We start from the raw sequence: 27,959 nt of genomic DNA on the forward strand, positions 1-27,959 counted from the left end.
TTGCCTAGACTGTATGAGACCCTGGGTTCAGCCCCCAGTACTCGCCCCCCCAATAAAAAAAAAAAAAAGAAGAAGAAGAATGCCTGCAGAAGATCTGGGAGGTAATCCCAGAGAAGCAGGAGTGGGGAGGGGGAGGGGCCGAGGCACCTGACCTCATGGCCAGCCTCCTGTGGCCTCTTGAGAGTCAAGAGGCCACAGTCCAGGCAAGGGCCGGTTAGAGAGAGTGGATTCCCTCACTCTGCCTGCAGGACAATGATTGCACAAAAATCCCCTCCTTTGGACTTTGGGAGGCAACAGGGCAGTCTTAGGGGCTGTGTGGAGCACCAGAGCTGAGAGGCACTTTTGATGGTCCTGTGAGGTGCCATTGGGGGCAGCAAGGGCACACATGGGGCCAAAATAGGTAGGCAGAGCTGGTGATTAGGGAGTGACCCAGTACTGGGAGCTGAGAGGAACCAGAAGTACTGAGTCAGGCAAAGTAAAATTTTGTTTACTTATGTTTTTACTTTTAAAAAATTGAATATGTAAAAGCTGCAGGAAGAGTACAGTGAACAACATCTAGCCCTCACCTGGACTCCCTCCCCTCCCACTCCCCTTTTTCCAAACCATTTAAATACAGATTGCAAACAATGAATCCTTCAGTGTACACCTCTGAGCTCCACCTTCCCTGTCACTCTTAGGATCACAATAGATAGTGCATGTAAAGGAATCTCCATTGACTCAGTGACATCATCCATATCATCCAACCCCCAGCTCCTACTAAATTCCCCAGGAGGTCCAGGACAGGTCCTTACCTTACCTTTTGCTGCCCCGCCACTGGGCTGCCTCCCAGTCTTATTTATTTATCTATGAATCTATTTATTTACTTTGGGGTACTAGGGATTTAACTCAGGGGCACTTTACCACTGAGCTACATCCCCAGTACTTTTTATATTTTATTTTGAGACAGTGTCTCACTAAGTTGCTTAGGGCCTTGCAAAATTGCTGAGGCTGCCTTTGAACTTTCGATCCTCCTGCTTTAGCCTCCTGAGTTGCTGGAATTACAGGTGTGTGCCACTATGCCCAGCTCTTCATTTTTCTGCACTGACCTGCAGATGGCTGGCTGCTGGGAGAGACAGAGACCCCTACTCTTTGATGCCCACTAAGATAAACTCGGAAAAAGTTACAGCCCCACTTCCTGCTTTATTTTCTGCATAGCACATACCAGTTTCTAAAACCATGCATCTCATGGTTTGCTATGCCTATTGCTTCTTGGTACCCCCGGCCTCTCACCACAGCCCCCAGTAACATAAGCTTAACACCACCAGGGAAAGGATTTTTGTTGATTTTGGTCCCTGAAGTTCCCAATGTGGAGAGCAGGTAGAGAGGGAGCCAGCTGGGACCGAAGTGTGAAGGAGGTACCGAGCTTGCTGGATACTTGGGGTACAGATTCCGGGTCGTGGGGCGCGAGGAGGGGCTGCAGGTTCAATAGGTGTGTAGGTTGGAGAAGACACAGAGGGTGGCGAGGGGTGGGATGGGATGGGGTGGGATGGGATGAGGTGGGGTGGAGGAGGACTAGCCCTGAAAATACAGAGGATGTGAAAGGATGCCAAAAGGAAAGGACCCCACGGAGGACGCAGGATGCGGGAAGACTTGGGAAGTGCGATAGTCTTCCCATCCTGGGACCTGGGCCTCAGCCCTCTTGGAGTCCCAGGTCACTTCCAGCCTCAGCGTTGGAGCCGGGGAGGGGCGGGAAGGAGCGCCGCGGGGCCTGCAGCTGGGAGTCTTCCAGGGAGGAGTAGCGTCAGCGCCCCGCACTGCCGAGGACGCGCAGCTTGAAGCAGGAAGCTCTGAGCAATGAGGAGGGACTTGGATGTGGCGCCGCCAAGTGTCCCAGGAAAGCACCTCCGGGAGCCATCCCGGTACCCTGGGCACCCGGCGGCCGGGAGTTGCTGGAGGATGACGTGGGTCGGTGTCGGTACACGGCGGAGGCAGAGAGGACCGATGAGCGAGGGCTGGACCAATGGGTGAGGGCTGGATCGGTGAGCTAGGGCTGAAACCACGAACGAAGGCTGGCCCAGTGGGCGAGGGCTAGACCAGTGAGCCAGGGCTGGACCAATGGCGGGGGCTGGATCAAGGGCGAGGGCTGGACCAGTGGACAAGGGCTGGACCCAGGGCTGGACCTGTGGGCGAGGGCTGCACCCGTGGGGAAAGGCTTTTCGGCTACCAAAAGGCTGAAAGTCTAGCAAAGGTGATTTTTTTTTTCCTGACTTAATTTTGAACTGATTTTACACCTACCCAGAACATTCCCCAAATGTCAGGAATGACCTCGGACTTAGCAGCAATATTTCTTTCTTTCTTTTTTTAATGTCTTATTATTTATGTGGTGCTGAGGATCGAACCCAGTGCCTCACTCTTGCTAGGTAAGCGCTCTACCACTGAGCTACAACTCCGGCCCCTGTAGTGATATTGCTAATAGGAAAATAACTAAATTAGGTAGCCAGTCCTATATAAAATACGTTATACCGCGGGAGGAAGTTTACAATAGAGAGGTATAAAAAAGCAGGGACACATAAAAAATAATTTCAATGATCTCAACGATGCAAGATTAGATTCATTCTCAAAAAGATTGATCAGAAAGAGGAAATCTGGAAACTCAAGGTACCCAGAATAGGTAATCTAGAAATGAACAAGGGCTGGGGGGGTCGGGGATCAGTAGTAGAGTGCTTGCCTGGCACGTGTGTGGCCCTGGGCTCCCATCCCAACACCCCAAAATAAAACAAAATTTTAAAAGAATGACCAAGTGGGCTGGGGATGTGGCTCAAGCGGTGGCGCGCTCGCCTGGCATGCGTGCGGCCCAGGTTCGATCCTCGGCGCCACATGCAAGCAGAGATGTTGTGTCCGCCTAAAAAATAAATATTAAAAAAAAAAAAAGAATGACCAAGTTGTAGACTCACACTCCCCAGGATATTTACTTATTAATTGGTACTGGGAATTGAACCCAGGGGCACTTTATCACTAAGCTACATCTCCAGATTTTTGTATTTTTTATTTTGTGTCAGGGTCTCCCTAAGTGATTGAGGCTGGCTTCCAACTTGCAATCCTCCCGCCTCAGCCTACTAAATTTCTGAGATTATGTACCTAACACCTGTGAGGCAATGCTGGGACACTTACATGGGGGAAGGATTTTGAACAAATAGTACTAGGACTACTGGAATATCTATGGGAATGTTCTGGGTAGGTGTAAAATCAGTTCAAAATATAAGTCAGGAAAAAAAAAGAATGAAAACCTCCTTCATATAATATACAAAACAAAACAAAACAAAACCCTCAAAATAGGTCAAAGATCCAAATTAGTAAAAGCTAAATTATAAAACTCATAGAAGAGTTGCTGGAATTACAGGTGTGCGCCAATGAGCCCGGCCCTGCATTATTCTTCCTGCATTTTAAAATTGTTTTTCTGCCATAAGAAAAAAAAATATTCTCTCCCATTTATTCACCTAGAAAAGCAACCCGTGGATTATTTTATTTAAGGTTATAATCTGTTACTAACGGTTATTTATTTATTTTTTATTTTGGGATCTCCTCCTGCCTCAGCCTTCAGAGTTGCTGGGATTACAGGTTTGCGTCACTGAATTTGGCTGATTATTTATTTTGAAGATCAAATTGTCCTGGATTTGGGGTGGGGACCTTTTAGGCTTAAATGAGGTGCATAAGAAATTTCTTTCCACTGGCTCAGGAAAGCGGCAAGCCTAGGTATGTATTTACAAAAACGCCCCACTTTTATCAGCGCAAAGTCAAATTCTGGGAAGATCCAGAGCTTTCAATCAAACCCATTTGCCCCGCCCCTTTGCGTGGAGGGAGCCCTGCCCCTTGGTGCGATCTCCCAATCCCAGGATGGTCACGCCTCTTTCGTGACAAAGGGCTACGCCCCTACACGCCTACTGGCCAGGCCATCAGCTCAGCGGCGCGCAGGGAAGACCCGGAGAAGTGGAATTTGCCCACGAAACGACTCCGTGGCTTTACTGCGCATGATCGCTAGGAGCCTGTTTGGGCATTCGGAGAGGCAGGCTTCCCCGCGGGGTCGCGCGCGCGGGCACGGGGCTCGCTCCCGAAGGGGCAGATTGGGCGGGGAGCGGGCGCTGGGGTCGTGTTGGCCGGAGGGGACTGGGCCGCCAGGTCGACGCCTGCGGCTGCCGCGGCCGAGACCAAGGGACCCGCCGCGGCTCCGTCGCCGGAGAGGGAGGGCCCGCTGCCGTCGGTGAGGACGGGCCCCAGCGGGCAGGGAGGGTCCCGGAGGGTCCCGCCCCACGGTTGGATGCGCCCCACGGTTAGATGCGCTCCGGCCCGGCTCTCCTGGGTCCTGGGGCTGTTGTGCTGGGGAGGGGGGTGCCGGCTCTGCGTCCCGGGCTCCGGCCGCCTTGTCCGACACCCGCGATTCGCCTCCTTTCTCCTGGTTCTCCTTTCCCCAACCCATCCGACCCCTGGACTAAGCCTGGCGCCCCCAAATCGGGAATCCCCACATTTGCTCGCCTTCCCCAGCGGTGTCCGCCCAGTGGCTTCCCATCCCGCACCCACCCCTGCCCGGTCCCTTCTTTGCGTCCAAGGGTCCCAGTGACCTTGCACTTTTTGCTGATTCTTACCCACCTCTAACGGGTTCTGACTCTATAGATTGCCCATTATGGCTTTCAAACTTTTTGACTCAACCTACACTTAGAAACATGTTTTGTATATTCCCTGTGCTTGTAGATATAGATTACTCAAGCACAAGTTTAAAGGGAGCCGCTTACCCCAGCTCACATGACGCAGATCTATTCTAGCTCTATTCTAATTCATTCCATTCCGTTCCATTCCAAAAGACTGTTGCTAACCCATTGATGAGGGATCTAGTGGGTCTGACAGCTCGAAAGCCTACTTGTTTCTTGCTATTTATTTATTTATTTGGTACTAGGGATTGAATCCAGGGCTGCTTAACCACCTAACCACATCCCCAGCCTTTATCCCCTGTTTTGAAGCAGGGTCTCCCTAAGTTGCTTCGGGCCTTGCTATATTGCTGAGGCTGATTTTGAACTTGCAATACTCCTGCCTGAGCCTCCCAAGCCACTAGGATTACAGGCAGGCCACCACCATGCCCAGCTTGAAACCCTGCTTTAAACCCTCTACTTCTTGCATTCAGAGGATACTGAATTTCCACAATCAGCTAATCAAGTATAAACTTCAATTCCAAAGAAAGGGATATTTTTACAAATTTTTTACCAGGGCCAATATCATTTCCAGTGCTTGATTAAGACTCTATGGTATGATACCATCAGGTTTATCTTATTCTTTTCCCAAAAGCCATAAGTGAGATTTGTGGGAGGGAACAGTGTGTGAAATAGGTGCTACAGTGAAACCTGTGTACTGCCAAGCTCATGATGAGCTAAGCCATGATTTTTACTGGGAGATGCATGACATAAGTTAAGCTTTGGGAAGAATAACCTGTCGGCCCTGGAGTGGCTGCAAGCTAAAGAAGATGAACATTGCCTGGGTTTAGTGTGGGCTGAAGAGGAGGCAGTAAGGAAGAAAATTCTCAGGTGACAGGAGAGAAAATGAAATGGAAGATGTGTGTGATAACACATCAGGCTAGGTAAAGGAGATTCTGATCTAGGGTGATCAGGGAATATATTACCCAAGATTCTGATCTAGGGTGATCGGGAATAAATTAGTCAACTTTCTGTCATTATAACAAAATGCCTGGGATAATTATTAGGAGAAAAAGTTAATTTTGGCTCACATTTTTGTAGGCTCCAGGTCAAGATCGGGAAGATCCATTGCTTTGGGGCTCTGGTAGGGGTGCTGGGTGGCAATGGCAGGGAGAACATGACAGAACAAATTGTTCAACTCAAGTCCAGGAAGAAGAGTGAGAAGAAGGGTGGGGTCCCACTATCTCTTTGAAAGGCACCCCCCATCTCCTAAAGCTCCAACCACCTCCCAATAGGGCTGCCCTGGGAATAAGCCTTTTGTAGGTTTGTTTTGTTGTTGTATGTGGTACTGAGGGCTTCATACATTAGGCAAGTACCTTACCACTGAGCCCCAGCCCCAGGAGTATGTCTTTACTCTTGGGCCCCTAGGTAATATTCAAGGTCCCAACTTTAGCAAGGGATATGGAGCTGACATTATTAGTTCAGTTTCCCTTCCTGTATTCTCTGCGTTTCTAATTTGCTTTGGATCAGTGACTCTTAGGCATTTTTGCCCCCAGGGAGTATTTGGCAATGTTGGTTGTTACAACTTGTGGGGGAATGATAATAGCATCTATCTGGCAGGTAGAGGCCAGGGGTCCTGCTTAACATTCTATAATAAACAGGGCAGTTCTCCATAACAAGCAAGTGTCTGGTTCGGAAGACCCCATCATGCTGGCGGCAGGAACCCTTATTTTAGTAGCAGATCTTAGTCTTTGGGGTCCACCACCTTCAGTAGCTCCCAGGAGTAAGTGCACCCAGAGTGTGTGCTAATCACAGAGGGCCCATGCACTAGGCAGAGCACACCTCCAACCCTAATGGCTCTTTGGTGGGGAAGCACAGTGATCATCCAGGTGATGTTTTACCTGCAGGGCCTTTCCTCCTCCCTCTTCCACTGCCTAGGACCTACTGAGCCTAGACCAAGAATTTCTTGTCCTTGATGCTATACTGTTTATTGAAGAATTTCACTTAGAGTATTTCATTTGCTGCTTTTCCTACTTCACAGGTGAAGTAGCCAGAGAAGCAGCCAGAGAAGTCATGGGACTTGAGGTCTCCTCCCTCACAAGCTAGTGCCCCAGACTCAGGTGTAGGTGGATAGTGATGTAGTTTTCTCTCATGATTGAAAGTAACTGCTATCAGCTTCCAGGAGAGGCTCCTGGCTTTCAGGAACTTAGCAGTTAGAGTTTGGACTCAGGGTATCTGAGAGACACCTGATTATTCCTAATATTATGTGGCTCTGGGGCCTACACTGAGCCCCTTGAGACCACCAGCAGGAGGGCAATGTCAAAGAAGCAGTGTGAGTATTGCACTTGAGTTGTTGCTCTATACCCTCAATTTTGGGGGAGGGGAGAGAGGATAAGAGAGTGACAAACCATAAACATTGAGATGCTTGAATGTCCTATTTCCATCTGTCTGACCTGAAAAGTCTTTGTAGAATGAAAATTTAATATCACAAAGTATATACATTAGGGCCAGGCACAGTGACACATGCCTGTAATCCCAGTGGCTTGGGAGGCTGAGGCAGGAGGATTGCAAATTCAAAGCTAGCCTTAGCAATTCAGCAAGACCGTATCTTAAAACATAAAAATAAAGGGCTAGGGCTATGGCTCAGTGGTTAAGGGCCCCCAGGTGTTCAATCCCTAGTACCAAAAAACAAACAAACAAACAAAAAATCCTAAAATATAGGACCCAAAACAGTGATCAAAGTAAAAAAAAATGTATATTTAAATCAACCTGTAATAAATATATATGTATAATAAAAATTTTATAAAAAATAATACTTTTATTACAGTAATGCAAATTGATATTTCCTTTGCAATTTTAAAAATTGCTTTCTAGAACCTAATGACTTTAGGCCCAGTGACCAGAACATTTGAAAACAGTGCCTTAGACAAGGGGAAGGAAATAAAAACTCTTACACAGATGTTTGTGGTGGCGCATGCCTGTAACCCCAACAATTCCAGAGGCTGAAGCAGGAGGATCACAAGTACAAGGCCAGCCTCAGCAACTTAGTAAGACCCTGTATCAAAATAAGAAACAAAAGGGCTGGGGATACAGCTCAGTGGTAAAGTGCACCTGGCATCAGTTCCCAGTACAATACCAAAAAACAAAGAAAGAAAACTCAGATATTTATTAAAAAATCTTGATTTTTTTTTCAAATCTTGATTCTTGAATCCTTTAGATCCTCAACCAGAATTTTGATGTGGAATACAGGAATCTGTGTTTGTTTTGGCAGTGCTGGGATTGAACCCAGGGCCTAGTACATGCCAACCACTGAGCTATAGCCCCATCCCAGAATCTATGTTTGATCAAGTACCCAGAGAATTTTCATATAAACTATAATTATATATACTCAAATAATTGAAATAAAAGTTTCATGAAAACTACACTTAACCTCATTATGTGCAGGGCAGCTTTTCCCTTCTACCTCTTTTTTTTTTTTGGTTCTGGGAATTGAACTCAGGGGCACTCAACCACTGAGCCATGTCTCCAGCCCTATTTTGTATTTTATTTAGAGACAGGGTCTCACTGAGTTGCTTTAGCGTCTTGCCATTGCTGAGGCTGGCTTTGAACTCGCAATCCTCCTGCCTCAGCCTCCCCAGCCGCTGAGATTATAGGCATTTGCCACCGTGCCTGCTTCTACCTCGTTTTTTAAATGCTGGTCTTGAGGGGGTTTCTGAGCCTTGGCACTGTCCTTAGTTCACAGCAGACACTCCCTGTGGTGAGTGGTGTGGTTGCCATGGCTGCCCTGTTCTGCAACCTCAGCCTCCATGGACTAGACACTAGTCACACTGACCCCACCCCCACCCTAATATAACAACCAAAAATATCTCCAGACATTGTCAAGTGTCACCTGGGAGGCAAGATCACCCTAGCTGGGCAGTGGGAGCCTTGGCCTATTGACACCAATGGGTCAGAATTCAAGAGGTAGGAACGAAGACAGGCTGGGGAGGTTTGAATGGTGGCCACCCTTATCATCTTGGCTCTTGACCATGGGGACTGAGCTTGGGCCCTAACTTCCTCCTCAGTGATAGCACAGAGCCCCAGAATCTAAGTGATGGGTCATCTGGGAGATGAGTAAAGAGCTGCATGCTAGCTGCACCTGGCACATGGTTGGTCTTTGGTAACAGAAATCCTGAAAATCCTAAGTCTCAACCCTTTGGATTCTTGGAGGCAGTCTTGCTTATGGTCCAGCTGGGAAGACACATATTTCTGTGAGATTTCAACTGGGATTTAGTGCTGTTCCTCAGAGGTACAGCTTCTGATAAGCCAAACAAAAAAATGGCAAGATAACCCTGAGATAAGCAGTGGCTAGCAGCTGCCACCATAGCCAAGCTGGATGGGTCAAGGTCAGCAGGCTGGTGACCCCACAAAGATGGAGTTGTGCTGGCCAGAGGCTGGACCCTACAATAGAGATGCTGTCCAAGGTGGTAGCTGTGGTAACCCTGGCACTTCTTTCAGTCTCCTACAGTGTCCCCCTTGGCCAGATTCATCTTGAGCTCCTGTGGTGCAAAGCTGTAATGAATGATAAAGCATCTGGTTTGCAGGGTCACTGATACAGCTGACCACTTACTTCCAAGGCATGACCCAGCTCTCTAGAGCGGTTTTCTTCATGCCTGGCATTGTTTTACTTTAAGCACCCACTGCTCAGGCCAGAGGAAGGCACATTGGCTCTGGACCTCATCAGCTGTCCTAGACACTTACTTGCCTGAGGCCAACACTTCCCCAGTGGCAGAGCAGGGAAGAAGGTGGCATTTGGAAGGGAGGTTGTCGGGTTTCAGCAGTGGAGGATGGGCCCATGTCATAGCATCTCACTCTTGACAAAGATTCAAGTCAAGGACCAATGAGGTGAATCTGGGCAGGTCACTTTTGTGCCCACTGTGGGCAGGAGGACGTGTGCACTCTATTCTCTCATCACTTTACAGGAGGTCCCTAGGTTACTCCTTCTCTCTCTCAACTTGTTGCTTCCATAAATTTGAAACTTGGATTTTCAGAAGACTTTTATTTTGTATTAATTTTACATTTTTTAAAAAAATTGTAAAAATAGGGCTGGGGTATAGCTCAGGGGTACAGAGTATGTAAGTTCCTGGGTTAGATCTCCAGCACTGCAAAAACTAAAATAAAGAATTACAAAAATATACCCTTCACCCAGCTTCCCTGAATGCCAGCATCTTTTTCTCCACCAGCATGTGTAACAGTGGACAAGCAAAACCCAGAAATTGATCTTGGAGTACCGCCGCCGTTAACCCAAGCGGCTGACCTTGTTCAGCTTTCAGCAGTGCTTCCGGTGCGTGGCTTCTGTTCCGGGATGCAGTCGGATCCCACGTTGCCGCTGTGGACGCTCCTCTCCAGTCTTCCCTGATGGGGTCTTTCAAGTGTCCTGGCCAGTGGTTTGGTAGAACAGCCTCCAGAGGGGGCTGGTGTGATTCTTTCGAGGGTGCGTTTGGGGCGGGCATTTGAGTTCGCGGTGCTGATAGGTCCCCAAGCTGGCGAGGATGACCGTGGCCACTGGAGGGCGTCTGCTGGGCTTCTCCTTGCAGCTTCTTTTGGGAAGAAATCCAGCCTCTTCGGAGGTTGCACGGTAATGGGATCCACGTTTTTTTCTAAGTTAGAGTTAGAGAAGAAACTAGGAGGCACAGCTTATCTTTAAAGCGCTTAATATTTCCCGACTGTAAAAAGAGTTCATTTATGAGAAGATGAACAGAAGAAATTTGAGAAAATATAAAATCACCATTCTTAACACTTTCAACGTTTTGATTTATTATGCCCTATTTATTTAATTGTTTGAAAGGTCTCGACTTATAAAAGAAAAACAGTCAATAAATAACAAATGTGAGCAAAGTGGAGAAGAAATAGAAGGGAAGACAAGTGAGTTGAGAGATAGAGGCAGTGTCAGTGTCTTCATAACAGTCTGTTTTTTGTTTCTGTAGTACCAGGGTTTGAACTTGGGGTGCTTAACCACTGGGCCTCACTAAATTGCTGAGGCTGGCCTTGAACTCGCTATCCTCCTGCCTCAGCCTCCTGAGGCACTGGGATTACAGGCCTGCAGCACTGTGCCTGGCCTTCCCTGAATTTCTTAACCCACTGCCTCAAGTTTTCAATTCTATGTAAGATGATGGGGCATAATGGGTTCATTGGATCTTGCTTTCTAATTAACATTTTTCATAGACTTTTGGGGAGTATTTTTAAAGCCCATCCCCGTCCCAGGAAAAATTTCCAGATTCTTTATTTGAAAACATTGTCACCCATTTCATTTTATCAAGAAAGCAGTGGAAACATATTGTGGGAAACATCGCCATCGTGTGGCCATTTAGAATATTGCTGCTGGTGTGTTTTTGTAGCTGTTAAGGGCCCATATAATGCTTTGGTCCTTTACAAGGGCTCCATCTGGTCTTCAGGTGAGGTGTTCTGCTCTAAAGAGAAAAAAAGTAGTAAACCACGTGTTTGAACACTGTGTGCTACAGATAATAAAGTGGGCACTAAAGGCACTAATATGAGAATGGAAATTGTTGTGCATTTACCAGAATTATGGGTGATCTACCAGCATTATGTTCTTAACATTTGTAAATGGGTTCCATATAATTTTTAGCATATGATATTAAAACTTAGAAAACATCACACACAACAGCCTGGTGTGACTGTAATCCCAGCAAGTAGGGAGGTTGAGGCAGAAGGATGGCAAGTTTAAGGCCAGTCTTGGGAACTTAGCAAGGCTGTCTCAAAGTAAAAAATGGCTGGGGATGTAGCTCAGTGGTAAAGCACCCTTAGGTTTAATTCCCCCTCACCCCCAAAAAGAAAAAAATCATCACAACATATAACATATAATTCATGCCACCTGTCTACTGGGATGAGGAAACCAAGCCCGGGTAGGAGAACTCCAGTAGAGCAGTCTAAGGAGTAGAAAACCTTTTTCATCCAAGTGACCCCCAAAATGTGAGTCATACTTACAAGGATTGGTTTTTAACAGCTTCACTAAGCTACAGTTAAAATACCATATAATTCAATGTTTTTAGTGTATTCACATTGTTGTGCAAACCTCACCATTTTAGAACATTTGCATTACCCTAAATGGAAATCCCGTACCCTTAGCCATCACTCCCCACTCTCACGATTCCTCTCAGCCCAGGCAACTTGTTTGCTTTCAGTCTCCATAGACTGTCCTGTTCTAGACATCATACATGTATATGTATGTATATGTATATGTATGTGCGTGTGTGTGTGTGTTTGGGGGGTGAGGCTGGGCACTGAAGTCATAACTTTGTGCATGGTAGGCAAGCACTGTACCTCTGAGCTACATCTCCAGTCCCTAAGCATTTCATATTAATGGACTCCTACAATACTTGGTCTTTGGTGACTGACTTCTTTCACCAAGCATGTATTAGAACTTCATTCCTTTTTATTTGCTAAATAACATTGCACTGTATGGATGGGCCACCTTCTGTGGTTCATCCTCTCATGTGGGGGAATCTTGCCCTGAAGGTCAGGCATGTGTGTTTCAGAGGGAGTCCTGTGCTTCAGTGGTAAAATACCCCTGCATTCAATCCCCAGTACCACACACACCAAAAAAAAGTTATTTTATTTTCTATGCCAGGTACTTCGCAACTATTAGGATGATTCCATCTCAACCTCCTAGGTGCAGTCACTTGCTAAGTGTATCAATTATTGTGTAACAAATGACCCCAATCTTACTGACTCAAAATAACAATAGTTTATCATCGATCAGGGTTCTTTGGGTGCACATGGCTGGAGGGGCAGTGACCTGGCAGGAATGAGATGATCCCCTCCGTGCCTGGCAGTGGCTGGGTGCCCTGCACATGGCCTTCCACACAGCTTCCTCCTGTGGCTATGGCCCATGTAGAGGAGGGCTTGGGCACTCTCACTGTGGGGAAATCATTGAGGACAGTCTAGATTCAAGGATGGATACAAAACCCACTGCAAAGAGCCCTAAATACTTCAAAAGGAGGATCTGGGGTCGTTTAACAGTCTACCACTCCAAGTTCTTTAACAGGGAGAGTGGGAACAGTCCATCAAATCCAAACTCTGGTATGTTGCGGGGCCCAGCCCTTCCCCAAGGGGGAGGTCAACACAGTGCTGGGACTCTTGCTGCCTTGGCGCTTTTCCATATCTTTTGAGGTACCTGGATCTTGGATGCCTTTTAAATAGAATTTTAGTCGAAGGGATTGCGTAGTCCGATCTCAGACTCCGGGTGCAGGCCTAGGGGAACCTGGTGGTGGTTTCTTTTGTCACACCCACTTTGACTCGGGAGGCCCAGCTTGCCCAGAGGCTGCGGAGGGGTCCTCCTCTCGGTCCACGTGCTGGGTGGGCAGCAGCCACATGGCTACAGTGAGTGGGTGGCCTGAGCGGTCGGAAAGGCCTTCTGTGGGTGGGCACGGGAGCCAGTGGCTCGAGGCCCCAGTCAGGGAGGACTCGGGTCTCAGTCGCCACAGCCATCCCTTCAGTCCCTTCACTCCCGCACTGTGCGGGCCAGGGGAGCCGAGGGGCGGGTTGCCTGCAGAGGGACATCAGCACGGGGGCGGGCGTCATGTGAGCGGGGCTCCAGGCCGTGCCACTTTCTATCTTGGAGGCCACCTTGGGTCTCTGCCACAGACAGCCCCCAGGTCCCTGGTGTCCCCTGTTGCCCCATAGGTCGGGATGGGCAGGGGTGGAAAGGACGCACAGGAGGAGCAGGGGTTGGCTTGTCCAGGGGCTGGACTGAGGCTGGGGGGATGATGCAGAGGACAGGCTGGGGTGCGTCGGGCTCCCCATCAATTATCTGTTACTTGGAAGATTTCCTTCGAGCCCTGTCCCTTGGGTTGGGGGTCTTTACTGCTGCCCAGTGCAACGCCCGCTGATGCGGAAGGCTGTTGGGACTCAGCACCCTTCACACTCGGTTCTTGGAACTGACCAGGACTTAGAACTGACTTGGGGGCTCCAGACCAGGGAGCATGGGGGCAGAAGTGAGAGGCCAGTGGGAAATGGAATCCCAGAACTTTGGAGGTGAGGTTCCTCAGTAAAGAAGCTAAAAATGACAGGGGTGCTGCAGTTTTATTTAGGGGCTCTTACTGAGCAATGGGAACCACCCCATCAATGCACACTACCCAGCTGCCCCAGTAAGACAGACAGCCAGCCCAGGCTGATAACCCACCCCTAGTGGGTCTCCAGGCCAGCTGGTCTCTGCACTGGCTCCTGGTTATCCATCCTGTGTTTCTCCAGGCTGGAAGTCAGAGAGCCCCCCAGGGGCCTGGAAGGATTCTCCAACACCTGCCCTGCTCCAACTGCTGAGGCAGTGTCAGCAACAGTACAGGCACAAGGTCACTGCTCTGGAGGGACACTGGCATCTCTGGAGGACTGGAATGGCCTGGGACCTCCACATTAGACTAGGGGCTGGCTCTGTGACTCCAGAAAGTCCCACATCCCAGGGCTTCAGTGCTCAGGTCTGCAAAGTGCCACTGCTGTCCATGCCTTTGTTCCTTGACAGGTGCAGAGTCAGGGCGACGTAGATGGGGTCAGAGAAAGCCAGGAAGGTCCCTGGGCATCTAAGCAGAAACAGTTGGGTCTACCTTCCTGCCTCTTTGGCCTCGGGAATGTCAGGTTTTTGTGCCTCGGTGTCCTCATCTGAATACTGGGTCAGTAAGAATGGTTGACTCATAACACTGGGCTGGCAGCTTAAATGGAATAGCAGTGATGACACTGCATCTGGGCTGGGATGACGAGGCTCCGTAGGTAGAAACTTAATTACTAGTATGTGAGTCATCTGAGGGCCCTGGAGAGAGGCATCGCCATGTACAGTGTGTGGATGGGGAACGGGCAGCTTGGATGTGCCCAAGACTACCAGGAGCAGTGTCTGCAGAGCAGAAGTATAGGCCCAAGGCCCTTATTTCCATCAGGTCTGCCCAGCCTCTCAGCCCTATCACCAGGGCAGCCCCATCTGTCCCAGCTGCATCCCAGATCCATTTTCTAGAGCCCCAAGGCCAAAGGCTTCCTCTACTGACTGGGCTTTTGCCTCCTTCCTTAGGACAGAGCCCCTGGACTCCCAGGCTCCTGGTCAGGGAAGAGAAAGAGGAGACACCTATTTGCCAGGGGTGGGAGTACTGAGTGTGGCCTGAGGGCCAGGCCATTGGTCTCGAGATGCCCCTGCCTGAGCCCAGTGATCAGGAGGATGAGAGCGTGAAGGCTGGCCAGGAGCCTTCCCCCGATGTGGGCACAGATGTCATCCCAGCAGCCCCCGGGAAACCCCAGGAATTCTCCAATCTGGTCCTGCTGATGGCCTCTGACCAGGATGGGGATGGGGTGGACAAGCCCACAGAAGTGCACTGCATTGTGTCCTTGGAGATGTCTGGCCCTGAAACCCTAGCTAGCACCCTCCAGATCCTTCCAGCCGAGGAGGAACAGGCCCTGGTAGTCCAGCCCAGCCTGAGGGCTCCTGAGCAGAAACGCAGCAAGCTGGATACAGGTGAGGGTTCCTTTGTGAGCCTGCATGCTGAAATGTGTGCCTGTGAACCCACCCTTCCATCATGCTGACCTTGAATGTCCTGTCCCTGCTCTTGGCAGAGCCTCCCAATCTCTAATCACCACCCCATCCCAGGCTGAGGTGCAGACAACGTGATGTCACCCATGTGCAATATAGTGCCTTCTAGGCACCCCATCCTCCTTCCCTCATGGGAATTGCAGTGATGAGCAAAATTCCTTCAATTCATCAAAAACACCCCGCTCCACCACGATAAAACCAGCCTGGAAAGTCTGGGCTTTGGGGCTGGCAGTGGGGTTCTGAGAATATACCCTCTGCACACAGTGACCTTGCTCCACTCCAGAACCCCCTCCCCTCAGTGGCTCTCATCTAAGCCCCTGGATAGCTAATCCAGCCCTCCCCTTCCCCCAGCAGCTCCACAGCCCCTGGAGTTCCTGAGGACCCCATTTGGGGGCCGCCTCCTGGTGTATGAGTCGTTCCTGTACAAGCAGGAGAAAGCTGTGGGGGACAAAGTGTACTGGAAGTGCCGCCAGCATGCAGGTCTGGGCTGCCGAGGCCGGGCTGTCACCCGAGGCCTACGGGCCACAGTGATGCGAGACCACTGTCATCCACCTGACAAGGAAGCACTGGAGGCTCGGCGCCAGAGGGAGAAGCTGCCCAGCCCGGCCCTGCCAGAGGGCTTGGGGGACCCTCAGGGACCCCAGGGCCCTGTAGGCCAAGTGGAGGAGCCACTTGAGCGGGTGGGCCCATGGCTAAACCCCGAGGAGCTGGTGCCCACACCTGGGCAGGTACAGAACAAGCCAGCCCAAGAGGAGAACGTGGGGTACCGAGCCCTGTCACTGCTGAGCTTGCCACCCAAGAAGCGCCCAACGTTGGGGATGGGTGAGTACATATCACCTGCCCCTCTCTCACACCAAACATCAGGGTCCCGTGTGTTTTTTTGTTTGTTTTTTATAAATGTGCTTTTTTTTTTTAGAGAGAGAATTTTTTAATATTTATTTTTTTAGTTTTCAGTGGACACAACATCTTTATTTTATTTTTATGTGGTGCTGAGGATGGAACCCAGCGCCCCGCGCATGCCAGGCAAGCACGCTACCACTTGAGCCACATCCCCAGCCCTAAATGTGCTCTTTTATTGTTGTTGTTGTTCTTGTTAATGGTCCTTTATTTTTCATATGTGGTGCTGAGGATCGAACCCCGTGCCTCACACGTGCTAGGCAAGCGCTCCACCACTGAGCCACAACCCTAGCCCCCTTATGTTTTCAAAAGTATACTTACTCAAGAGGGGTTGGGGCTGTGGCTCAGCAGTAGAGCACTTGCCTGACATGTGCAAGGCCCTGGGTTCAATCATCAGCACCACATAAAAATAAATTAATAAATAAAATAAGGTATTGTGTTCATCTACAACTAAAAATATGCATTTTTTAAAAGTATACTCAAGATAAAAAAGATGTGCTCAAGGTCAAAGTGACTAAAAAAATATAAGCATGTCCCAATGATTAAGCCCATGGGACAGCATCTTTGCTCTTGGACCAGCTGTGATGTAGGGGTCCCAGCTTCTTCCAGAATTATCTGATGGGGGAGGGTCTCGTAAGTCAAAATTTTAACTGGTTCCAGTGATTCTGGCCTTGTAGTTTGAGCAAATGCCAGCCCCACCTGGTGATGGCCCTATAGCCTCAGAAAATAAGCTTAAGTTCTAGCATTTCCGAGATTTATCCTAAGGCAGGTGTGATAACCTGGATGTTATGGAGATTGTGGGCTCCATGCATGGGAAGTGCTCAGCACCAGCCTAGCAGGTGGGGCCCTGGCAAGAGATAGATGTGAATTTTCATGGTTTTGTTACTACTAATTAGGAAGTGGGCCTAGATTCCAGAAGGCTGAGGCCTCCTGACCCAGAAGGGATTGAAGGAGTAGAGGTGATGCTATGCTGCGTACCTGGGACAGGACAGGGCAAGGGGCTTCTTTTCCACTGTGTATCTTTCAGTATCATTTGAGTTTTATAGCACATGTGCATGTACTGTTCAAAATGTAGATAGATTAAAAAATATTCTTAGCCAGGTGTAGTGGTGCATGCCTGTAATCCCAGTGGCTTGGGAGGTTGAGGCAGGAGGATCTCAGGTTTGAAACCAGCCTCTAAATTTAGTGAGGCTGTAAGCAACCTAGTGAGACCCTTATCTCAAAAAAAAAAAAAAAAGGGTTGGGGATGTTGCTCAGTGATTAAGTGCTTGAGTTCAATCCCTGGTACAAAAAAAAAAAAATTAAACAAGCCCTAAACAATAACCTGAGTCTGGGAACATAGGCTGCTGAGTCACAGCCCAGCTCATCCCCTGCCAGAGTGATTTTGAGTTGGTGTTTTATACCCAGGAGCATGGGACACCTCATTGCCCGGGGAGAGGAACTCCAATTCATCCCTGGATGGCTACAGGGAGGGTCAGTGGGAACATACCCAGGCTCTGCACATGCCCAGCTCTGGGGAAGCCGTAGCACAAACCAGCCATACAGGAGAAAAACACCTTTCAGTCGCCAGTTGTGCTGCTAGCCATCTTTCCTGGGACCCCTGGCTCCTTCCCTTCTTGCTGTCTCTGTCTCATGACTGCCCTGGGTCCCTCCCGCAGGCCATTTCCGGCCCCTCGAGTTCCTGAGGACATGCTATGGGGGCAGCTTCCTGGTGCACCAGTCATTCCTGTACAAGCGGGAGAAGGCTGTGGGGGACAAGGTATACTGGACCTGCCGGGACCACACCCTACATGGCTGCCGCAGTCGTGCCATCACCCAGGGCCAACGGGTGACAGTGATGCGGGGCCACTGTCACCAGCCCGACATGGAGGGCTTACAGGCTCGGAGGCAGCAGGAGAAAGCCATGGAGAAACTTCAGGCCAGGCCAGATGGCCTTGAGGGCTGTGCCGACAAGCAGCTCCCAGGTGTGGACAGCCTGCTCTACCACAGGGGGCCGGGCACCCTGACTCTCACCAGGCCCCGGCCCAGAAAGAAAGCTAAAGTCAAAGATCCGGAGCTGCCTGCCCAACCCCAAGCCCTGCAGGGATCCCTTGATGAGGACCAGGATGCGGACCCTGGTGAGTCTTTGTCCTTGAGGATGTTGGCTCCCAGCTGGCTACACCTCGAGCCTTGCTTCCTGAATTCCAGCCTGCCCAGCCTGCCCCTGCATCTTCGGCCCTCTTACCTGCTCCCTGCCTCCTCCCTGACTGCCCCTCTGATTTTCCTCAGGAGGTCCTGAGTTCCTGAGGACCCCTCTCGGGGGCAGCTTCCTGGTGTATGAGTCCTTCCTCTACAGGCGGGAGAAGGCCGCTGGCGAGAAGGTGTACTGGACATGCCGGGACCAGGCGCGCATGGGCTGCCGCAGCCGGGCCATCACCCAGGGCTCTCGGGTGACCGTGATGCGAGGCCATTGCCACCCACCCGACCTGGTGGGATTGGAGACCCTGAGGCAGCGGGAGAATCGCCCCAGCCCCACCCAGCGGGGGAGCACAGGTGCCTGGAAGACTTCGCAGGCTTCCCTCCTGGCCTCGCATGTTGCTCCCTCCTCCTTCATTAGGTGAAGATGCTGGAGGAGCCACATCTGCCACCTCTGGCGCTCCCCTGGCCCCCGCCCCTCAGCCCACCTGCAAGTCCCACTCTCTTGAGTGTGAGCTCACCTCCTGCTCCACCCAGCCCGCCCCTCAGGCTTACAGTGCAAGCAGATAAACATACTTCCTGTGACAAGCCCCTCTTACAATGTGGGGCCAAAAGTTGGTATCAGACCTCCCCAGCTTGTCACAGATCTGTTGCATTTGTCCCTATCTGATCACCACAACCATGCATGGTGTTTTATTTGGTTTGAAGTTTTGTTGGTGCTGGGGATGGAACCCAGGGCCTCCCGCATGCTAAGCAAGGGCCCTGCCATGAAGCAGCACCCCAGCCTGTGCCTCACTCTCCTGTTCTTGGGGTCACCCCATGTGAGTCTGTGCCTGTCCTCATCCGTCCTGCCTGCCCAGGAGAGTGAGTTCAGCCCCATCTGCTCATCTTCCCGGCTCGCCCTTTGATGGTCGGTCAGGTGCTTCCTCGCTCCTGCCTCTTCCTATTCTATAGTTTTCGGCCCTAAAGCTCTCCCAAACCTGAGAGCCCTGGTTGAATTCTCTCCGACTCCCACTTTATTCCATTTCCATTCACTTTTGGTTCGGGGAGAGGAGACTGTGAGGCACATCCGCGCCCATCACCACCCCACAAACACCACTCCACGGGGATCCTGTTGTTTCTTAGGGCATCTGCGGCCTGATCTTGAACTTTCTACCACTATGAATTGGCTTTCCAGTTCCTTGTCACTGTTGACTTCTGGCCAGATAAAGCGAGCGTGTGGCCTCTCCAGGCCCATTTTGCCCATTTCTTTCCACTTTGCCATGGAGGCCTGTCCTAGCCGAGCCGGGGTGTCCTACTGCCCTTCCCTACGCAGCGCTCTGCCTTCTCTGTGGTCCAGTAGCTGCTTTGCCTGGTCCTCTGAGGACCTGCTGCAGCCTCCTTCCTCCTCCCTGCACCAACCCCCTGTACCAACCTCATCAATAGCTCTGTGTCCTTTGGTGATGGCCTCTAGGCCCTGCTGCTGCCTGGCCTGAGGGCTGGGACCTGGCTGGCCACCACCCCAGAGTGTCTTCTATAGCCCCCTGCCCCTGGGCCTGTCTCTTTTTCTTCATTTCGCTCTTGTTTTGAGGCTGGGGAAGTCCCTCCTCTGGTCACTCCTGAATGACTACTTGAGACTCTGCCTATCTGGAGCTGCTGGCAAGCTCCCCTCATCGTGCAACCGTGTGTGAGCACCAGGCTGTGAAGGATCCCTCTGTGGCGGCTGAACCTGTTGTGGACCAGCATAGAAGTTCCCCAGTGCCTGGCCCTGTGTGCAATGGCTCTGCTCAAGGACTTGGGGCTCTCTGCCCTTCCCTGCTGTGCCTGGCTGTGAGGGGTTACTGGGGGCCTTTCAGGCCTCAGCTTGTGCCCTTCAACGGAGAGCATCTTCCTGTGTTCCTCATCTGGTTTCTTTCTGTGCCTTCCATTACTGGGATGTCAAGCCTCCTGGGATGACTGACATTTTTGTGATATTGTCCAAGATTTTCAGTTTTTTTTTTTTTTTTGATTTTTAGTATTTATTTTTTAGTTTTCGGCGGACACAACATCTTTGTTTGTATGTGGTGCTGAGGATCGAACCCGGGCCGCACGCATGCCAGGCGAGCGCTCTACCGCTTGAGCCACATCCCCAGCCCCAGATTTTCTCAGTTTTGTTTTTTAATGCTGTATTTAAGTTTCTTCTCTTATTTCCTGCCCCCCCTCCTACTTCCACAGTACTGGGGATTTAACCCAGAAGTGCTCTACCACTGAACCACATCCCTAGCCCTTTTTATTTTTAGAGATAGGGTCTCACTAATGTTGCTTTGGCTGACCTTGAATTTGCAATCCTCCTGCCTCAGCATCCCAAGTACCTGGGGTTACAGATGTGCCCACTGCATGTAGCCAGTTTCTGTTCTGTAGTTGAACATGCCTTTCGTGTTCCACAGTCTCAGCAGAGTGATGGCCTCCATTTCTTTCCTGTGATGGCTGCAGCCTGGTTTCTCCAAGTGACCTTTCTCCAATTGTCTGCCATAGTCTTTCCAGAAGCAGCTCCTCTTGGATGTCCATTTACCCCCAGGGTCGGCTCATGATGAAGGCAGACTCTGGCTAGTTCTGATGCAAGTGCTGACCAGTCCGAACGTCTGCCACGGGACCGCAGGCCATGCCTCAGTGGGTCTTTGAGCAGGATAGACAGGACAGACCTGCCCAGGGCACACAAGCCTGGCTGCCAGTGTTCTGGTCTTGGGCAGGAAAGCGGGTAGAAGTGTGAGCTTTCCAGTGCAGACTTCGACTTCCTCCCTGCACACAGCTCAGCATCCCCCCGACTTCTTCCTGACGTGCTGCTGCATCTTGTTTCCATGCTCTTCCCCCAGCCTGCTGTGTGCAGCCCATGGTGGACCCCATCTTTGTGGACTTCAGGTCTCCAGTTCCCCTCCCTGGGCTCTGCCGAGGGTTCCTCTGGCTTCCTGGTCGCTTCCCTGCCAGGCCTGGTTGAGTTCTCAGTCGGCCATGTCCTTAACTACCCTCCTGCCCCCCAGTCCTAGTCTCTCATTCTGTCGGCTCCTCTGGCCTACTCTCCCCTCCTCCTCCCCAAGTCTTTGGCCTTCTGTTCTGTGCCTTTTTTATTCCTTGACATTTTAATGCAGTGAGGAAGGCAGTGAACCCATGGCCCACGGTCACATATGTATCTTATTTGCCTCAGGCAGGTGTCCCCACTCCTTCCTGGCTGGCTGCCTGTTCCTGGTCCAGGGCCTGTGCTACACTCTGCACCTGCAGCTGTTCCTCCTGGGCCTCTCCCCTTAGCATCCCACCTACTCTACTCCCTGGGCTCTCCAGGTGGTTCCACAGCCAGATGCCCCGCCCTGGCCCTCACCTTGCTCTCCTGGCTTCTCCTGCTATCTGAGGATTTGAGTACCTCCAGCCCCCTCTGTGTGGACCCTGTGCCTGGACTGAGGGAGGGTGTCCTCTGTGAGATGGGAAGTGCTGTCCTGCAGGTGATTCAGGCTGCTCCCACCCTCCTTCCCACGCCCTTGCTCAAATCTCCACTCAGCCTGGTTCCCAGGGGAGTGATCTTTCCGCAGCCCTGTCCCTCTAGGTCACAAATCCCTGTTTAGCTCCTGAGCTTCTTTGTTCCCCAAAGCCATTACTTTTTCCTCTAACTGAGCAGTACAACACACGCCCACCTGCTGGCCCCGTGGGTGCCCTCATAGATGAGCACATATAACAAAGCTGTAGCTACCTTCCGGTGGGCACTGTGGGGTGGGCGCTCCACCTGCAGGGTCCTTGTGGGTCAGTCTCCTTCCTCAGGAAAGGGAGGCCCTAGCAGCTAAAGGCCCAGCTGTTTTGGAGGGATGGTGGGTTCTGTGACCTGGGCTTCAGGGCCACCTAACAGTGAGTGGGTGATGCAGATAGGTGCGGGGTCCTCATTCAGGGGCCATGCCGTTCTTGGCTCTGAAAACAGGGGCACACCCCACTTCTTCCCTGCTGGGTCCTGGGCTCCAGGCTCCCGCTCTCTAACTGCCTCCCCAACTCTGCAGGAGGTCCTGAGTTCCTGAAGACACCTCTTGGGGGCACCTTCCTGGTGTACGACTCTTTCCTGTACAGACGCGAGAAGGCCGCTGGCGAGAAGGTGTACTGGACATGCCGGGACCAGGCGCGCATGGGCTGCCGCAGCCGGGCCATCACCCAGGGCCAGCGGGTGATGGTGATGCGCAGGCACTGCCACCCACCCGACCTGGCGGGTCTGGAGTCCCTGCGACAGCGGGAGCACTTCCCCAACCTGACCCACTGGGAAGGCCCAGGTGCGGACAGAGGGGAGCAGGATGGGCAAGCCTGGGCCCCGGTCTCCCTGCCTGGACGCTTTGTCCACTCCAGGTCTCTTGTCTCCTTCAAATCTGTCAAATTCTCCTGTTCTCCCTGTGCTGCCCCAGCTTTAGTTCCCACCTGGTTTTCTCTGGCCACCCCACCTCCAATATCATAAGACCTTCAGGTCAGCTTCTTAAATGTCTGAGAGTTCGCTGGCTGAGGGGCAGGGAACTGGGAGACCCTTGGTACCTGGACCGGATCAGCCTTAGGTCCCCCCAGAATGGCCCAGCTTCTGCCCTGGGGACCTGCCAGCAAGGGCATAGTTCTAGTGGTCAGGAGAGCTCTCCAGCAGAGCTCAGGGTTTGAGCAGCTTCAGGGTCAGCACCAGAGCCCTTGGAAAGGAAGCCAGTCTGCATTTGTGGGTGTCAGGGCTGGTAGGTCTGAGCTTTGGTCCCCGTGGCCCTAAAAGTCAGGCAGAGGGGTGAGGGAGAAGGGACCACAGTGGTTCCTTCTGGGGGGATTGCATTTCCTGGCTGGCTGCCTGGGATAGGGGACAGAGCACCCCTCCATTCTGACACAGAGGCACATCCCCTGCCAGCAGGCCTGGGCTCCAGGGCCCCACACCACTCTCTTTCCCCTCCAGAGCCCCTGGAGCCCCTGGAGTTCCTGAGGACTTCCCTGGGGGGCAGGTTCCTGGTGTACGAGTCGTTCCTGTACAGGAAGGAGAAGGCCGCTGGCGAGAAGGTGTACTGGATGTGCCGGGACCAGGCCCGGCTGGGCTGCCGCAGCCGGGCCATCACCCAGGGCCATCGGGTGATGGTGATGCGCAGCCACTGCCACCAGCCTGACCTGGTGGGCCTGGAGGCCCTGCGGCAGCGGGAGCGGCTCCCCAACCCAGCCCAGCAGGAGGACCCAGGTACACACAGGTGGGTGGGTGGGAGTCAGGGAAGGCAGAACAGTTGTGGATGTCACGGTCTCTGCCAGCCCAGGAGACAGGTGTCCCTCTGGAGCTTCATGTCTGGCCCTACTGCCTTTCCAGACCCTTCACGGCTCCGCCCCTTCGCCTGAAACCACCCCACACCCGTCCATCCCTGCAAACACAGCCTATCCCAACTACCAACTTTCTTTTTTCTTTAGTTCTAAGACAGATTTTTTTTTTTTACAGGTCATTGTCTTTTTTGAAAATCTGATAAAAAAATATAGCCTACTCTAGAAGGCTGTGCTGATGTGTGTGGAGTGTACACAGGCACATACACACAGAGTTTGTCTACAATTAATCATATTGAATTGAAAATGGGTTCCCCGCACTTAAACAAATGTAAAACCAGACCAGACGTTATTTATTTGGTCCTGGGGATTGAACTGAGAGGCACTTTACCACTGATTATTTTTTATTTTAAGACAGAGTCTCGCTAAGTTGCTGAGACTGGCCTTGAACTTGATATCCTCCTGCCTCAGTCTCCCACGTCACTGAGATTACAATTGTGCCCCTGCGCACCTGGTGAAAACCAGCCTTTAGAAGGCATCCTGTGGGGCTGGGGCTGGGGCTCAGTGGCAGAGCACCTGCCTGGCATGTGTGAGGCACTGGGTTCGATTCTCAGCACCACATACAAATAAAGGTATTGTGCCATCTACAACTAAAAAAAATGTAAAAAAAAAAAAAAAAAAGACATCATGTTTCTCACATTAATCCATGTGAACAGTAAGGACCAGCTGGTATAAGGTAGAAATGAATCCAAGTTGTAGAAAACAACCAAAAGATACTTCATTTATGCTTAAAGATATAAATTTCCATGAGAAACCCCAGGTTTGTCTTAAACAAGAAGTGGAAGTCTTCAGAGGCTTTGGCACATGACAGGTTGTTGGCTTCTAGTGAGCTTCCATTGATGACCAGGGCTGGAGGCCAACTCTCATGGTCTCAAGTAGCCATTTTACCTTGCACGGGAGGTTTTGGGTATTAGAAAACCAAAATTCCCAATGCATCCCCCAGTCAGAGTCACTCTGCCTGCTTTTCTTTAGCCCCAGGGCCTTGAGTTCATCGTTATCAAGGTGGGTCATTTGATCAGTGAGCTTCTACAAGAAAAGAATTCTTAATTCATCTTTTCAATTTTCTTTCTCAGAAAAGATAAAACTTCTGCCTGAAGTTCAACAGTGCTTCGAGACTTGTTCTTCTGAAAACCAGCAGATTTATGGGTAACTGCTTTGGTTATATGATGTCATGTTGCAAATCTCCCCAAAACCTGGAGGTCCTCACAGCTTCTGGTGGGTCCTCACAGGTTGTGGGTGTAATTGGGCTGGTAATTCTGACTCAGGGTGGGGAGGCACCTGAGGTTGAAGAAAGGATGTCACTGGGATGCACCAAAAGCAGTTCTTAGAGGACAATTTATAGCTACAAAGTTATAGTTTATTTTTTTATGGTGCCTTTTTTAAAAAAAAATTTTTATAAACTTATATTTTAAAAAGAGGAAAGATCTCAAGTCAACAACCTAAACCTCCATGTTTTTTTTTTTTTTTTGAGAGAGAGAGAGAGAAGAGAGAGAGAGAGAGAATTTTTTTAATATTTATTTTTTAGTTTTCGGCAGACACAACATCTTTGTTTGTATGTGGTGCTGAGGACCGAACCCGGGCCGCATGCATGCCAGGCGAGCGCGCTACCGCTTGAGCCACATCCCCAGCCCCCTAAACCTCCATGTTGATATACTAAAAAAAAAAAAAAAAAAAAAAAAAAAAGCCAAGAAGATGAAATTTAAAAAAAATTTTTTTAGTTACAGTTGGACACAATATCTTTATTTATTTATTTTTATGTGGTGCTGAGGATCGAGCCCAGTACCTCTCATGTGCAAGACAAGTGCTTCATCCCTGAGCCAAAACCCCAGCCCGAGAAGATGAAATCTAAAACAAGCAAAGGGGAGAAAATAAAGATTAGAAAAAAAGTAATGACATAAGGAATAGAAAAATAATAGGGCTGGGGTTGTGGCTCAGTGGTAGCTCACTTGCCTAGCAAGTGTGAGGCACTGGGTTCGATTCTCAGCACCACATATAAACAAAATAAATGAATAAAGGTCCATCAATAACTAATAAAAATTTTTTAAAAAAGAAAAATAATAGAGGAACATAATAAAACCAAAAATTGACTGTTTGAAAGGATCAACAACATTCACAAATATGTGATATGGTGGTCATGCCTGTGACCTCAGCTACTTGGGAGGCTGAGGCAGAACTGCAAGTTCAAGGCCAGCCTAGGCAACTTAGTAAAAGCCTATCTCAAAATAAAGAATAAAAAGGACTGGGGATGTAGCTTGGTGGTAGAGTGTTTACCTAGCATGTGCGATGGGGATGTAGCTTGGTGGTAGAGTGTTTACCTAGCATGTGCAATGCCCTGGGTTCAGTCCCCAGTACTGGGGGGGGGGGGAGGAGGAGGAGGAGGAGGAGGAGGAGGAGGAGGAGGAATTTTCATAATCTATTTCCAATAGAGGAGAGAGGAGGAGGAGGAGGAGGAGGAATTTTCATAATCTATTTCCAATAGAGGAGAGAACACTTCCTAACTCATTCTATAAGACCAGTATTACCCTGATACCAAAAGTAAGCAAAGATATCACAAGAAACTATAAACCAGTATCTCTTAGAAATATAGAAGCAAATCTTCAATAAAATACCAGCAAACAGAATCCTCAAAATAAAAAAAGGATTATACATTATGATCATGGGAGATTTATCTCAGAAATATAAACTTGGCTTAACATAAAAAAGCCAATTAATATAACACAGAAGGTGCAGAACATTCTTAAAGCTGTAGGTCCAAGACTCCTGCCTTTGGAACAGCTGCTCCAGAGGCAGATGCCTAGCTGGTAACCAGTTCCCTGTGCTAAGGCTGGCCTTGAACTTGTAATCCCCTTTCCTCAGCCTCCCAAGTAACTGGGATCATACTCATGTACCACCACGCCCAGCTGTACCTGGGATTTTTACTGAACACCTACTTCTGAGAGGGTGAGATTTCAGTGACAGCAGTTAGTCAACCAGGCAGAAAGTCCCTGTGTGAGCACCCCAATAAAAAACCTGGGACTGGGGCTGGGGATAAGTTCAGTGATAGAGCACTTGCCTTATGTGAGTGAGGCCCTGACTCCATCCCCCTAAAAGAACACTGCACCTCAAAAAGAAAAAAAAAATTGAACTCTGGGCTGGGATATTTCTTGATAGAACAACTCGTGTGTGCAATGCCCTGACCTATGTGTGGGTGGGTGTATAAAAACGAGCTAATGGTTCTCTCTAGGAAAAAAGGATTCCAAGACTCCTTAGCTTTCTTGTCTATTTACACCCTGCTCCAACCTTTGAAATGATGTGGGTTTCTTCATTATCAGGAACACTGAAGATTTAAAGCCGGACAGCAAGTCCCAGTGAGGTGGATCTCCACGGAGACAGAGCAGGAGCCCTGTCAGAGGCTGCTGGCACCCAGATGCTCCCTATCCATGCAGGCATTTCCCATCCACTCAGATTTGCTTGACAAAAACTTGTCTCCCTCTTCTGAAGCATGGAAGGCCTTCACACTTCCTCAGAGGCATCCTGGGAAGGGGCACTTGTGTCAGCAGACAAGTGTCCAGAGGTGGGGCACAGCAGGGCAGTGGCTGCGCCTGCCCCGGGGTTTAGGCTCCTCAGCTCTGGAGAAGCACCTCCAGAGGCCACGCCTGCCCTGCTGCTGCTCATCTTCAGAGCCTGTGACTGTGCCAAGGACTTTCCAGCAGGGTGTGGCCCCCATTTGAGTTCAAGAGAGTAAGGTGAAGTGGCCTTGAGCCAGAGCACGTGCGGGAAGTCCCATTCCCTCCAGCTGAGCCACCCACCCTCCAAAGACCCATGCAAGCCACACCAGGTCTTTCTGGAAGGCCTTCCTGGTCTTTGGCCATCCGCTTCCCACTGGGGCATGGCCCTCTATAACCACTGCAGAGCAGGCCCCGCCAGGGCTCGCTGGCCTTCCTTCCTGTGCTCTTTTCCAGCTTGAATTAAACCCATGCTCATGACTCCCGTGTCAGGTGTCGTTCCTGGTAGTGGGGGCCAGCCCAGATGTGGCAGGAAGCTGGAGCAGGCCAATGTGTCCGGGCCACAGCAGTGCTGCCCTGGGTTGCCCACGTTCACCTGAAGTTAGGTGATGAGAGTTAGGTGGTGGCAAGGTGTGTCCCCTCCTCCTGTTGGGGAGCTTAATAGCTGCCAGCCTTGCGGGACTGAGTGTCCTAGGAAGGCACACGGACACCCGCAGGGGAGTGAGAGCCCCCTGCGTGCTAGAGACCCTGCACAGCAGGTCCCTGCCCCCACCCCATAATAGGCTCCCCTGGCTGGCAAGCTGGCCAGAGAGGTGCTACCCACTGTTAGACAGTGACAGCTTGGTGCCCCCACTGGCCTTCTGCCCATCT

At 50.5% G+C, this 27,959-nt stretch overlaps 1 protein-coding gene across 5 annotated transcripts; it reads left to right on the forward strand.

The window, feature by feature from the left end:
- The first annotated feature begins 1,819 nt into the window (after positions 1-1,819).
- Flywch1 (FLYWCH-type zinc finger 1) lies at positions 1,820-27,569 on the forward strand. 5 transcript variants are annotated; one of them, XM_046443328.2, is made up of 10 exons: positions 4,102-4,237; positions 9,881-10,275; positions 14,710-15,147; positions 15,574-16,044; positions 17,778-18,236; positions 18,388-18,651; positions 22,290-22,553; positions 23,201-23,473; positions 24,678-24,750; positions 26,916-27,569. In XM_046443328.2, the coding sequence occupies exons 3-10, from the start codon at positions 14,823-14,825 to the stop codon at positions 26,953-26,955; spliced, it is 2,169 nt and encodes a 722-aa protein (XP_046299284.1). In that variant the 5' UTR covers positions 4,102-4,237; positions 9,881-10,275; positions 14,710-14,822; the 3' UTR covers positions 26,956-27,569. The 5 variants fall into 5 exon arrangements, with proteins under 5 accessions (XP_046299297.1, XP_046299274.1, XP_046299299.1 ...); XM_046443334.2 differs by having other exon boundaries at positions 9,881-9,981; XM_046443341.2 differs by lacking the exons at positions 4,102-4,237; positions 9,881-10,275 and adding an exon at positions 1,820-2,003.
- The last annotated feature ends 390 nt before the right edge of the window (positions 27,570-27,959 follow it).

Source organism: Marmota monax, unplaced genomic scaffold (assembly GCF_021218885.2).
Source record: "Marmota monax isolate L192 unplaced genomic scaffold, Marmota_monax_Labrador192_F-V1.1 WCK01_AAM20220418_F8-fsc00035, whole genome shotgun sequence".
NCBI lineage: Eukaryota > Metazoa > Chordata > Mammalia > Rodentia > Sciuridae > Marmota > Marmota monax.

What these genes read in the sequence shown, in the direction of transcription:
- Flywch1 (XM_046443341.2), top strand. Translation starts at nt 14,823, where the DNA reads ATGCCCCTGCCTGAGCCCAGTGATCAGGAGGATGAGAGCGTGAAGGCT. An exon ending in CACCCAGCGGGGGAGCACAG is followed by an intron (nt 18,652 to 22,289) that starts GTGCCTGGAAGA and finishes CCAACTCTGCAG; the next exon opens with GAGGTCCTGAGTTCCTGAAG. An exon ending in GAAAACCAGCAGATTTATGG is followed by an intron (nt 24,751 to 26,915) that starts GTAACTGCTTTG and finishes CTTCATTATCAG; the next exon opens with GAACACTGAAGATTTAAAGC.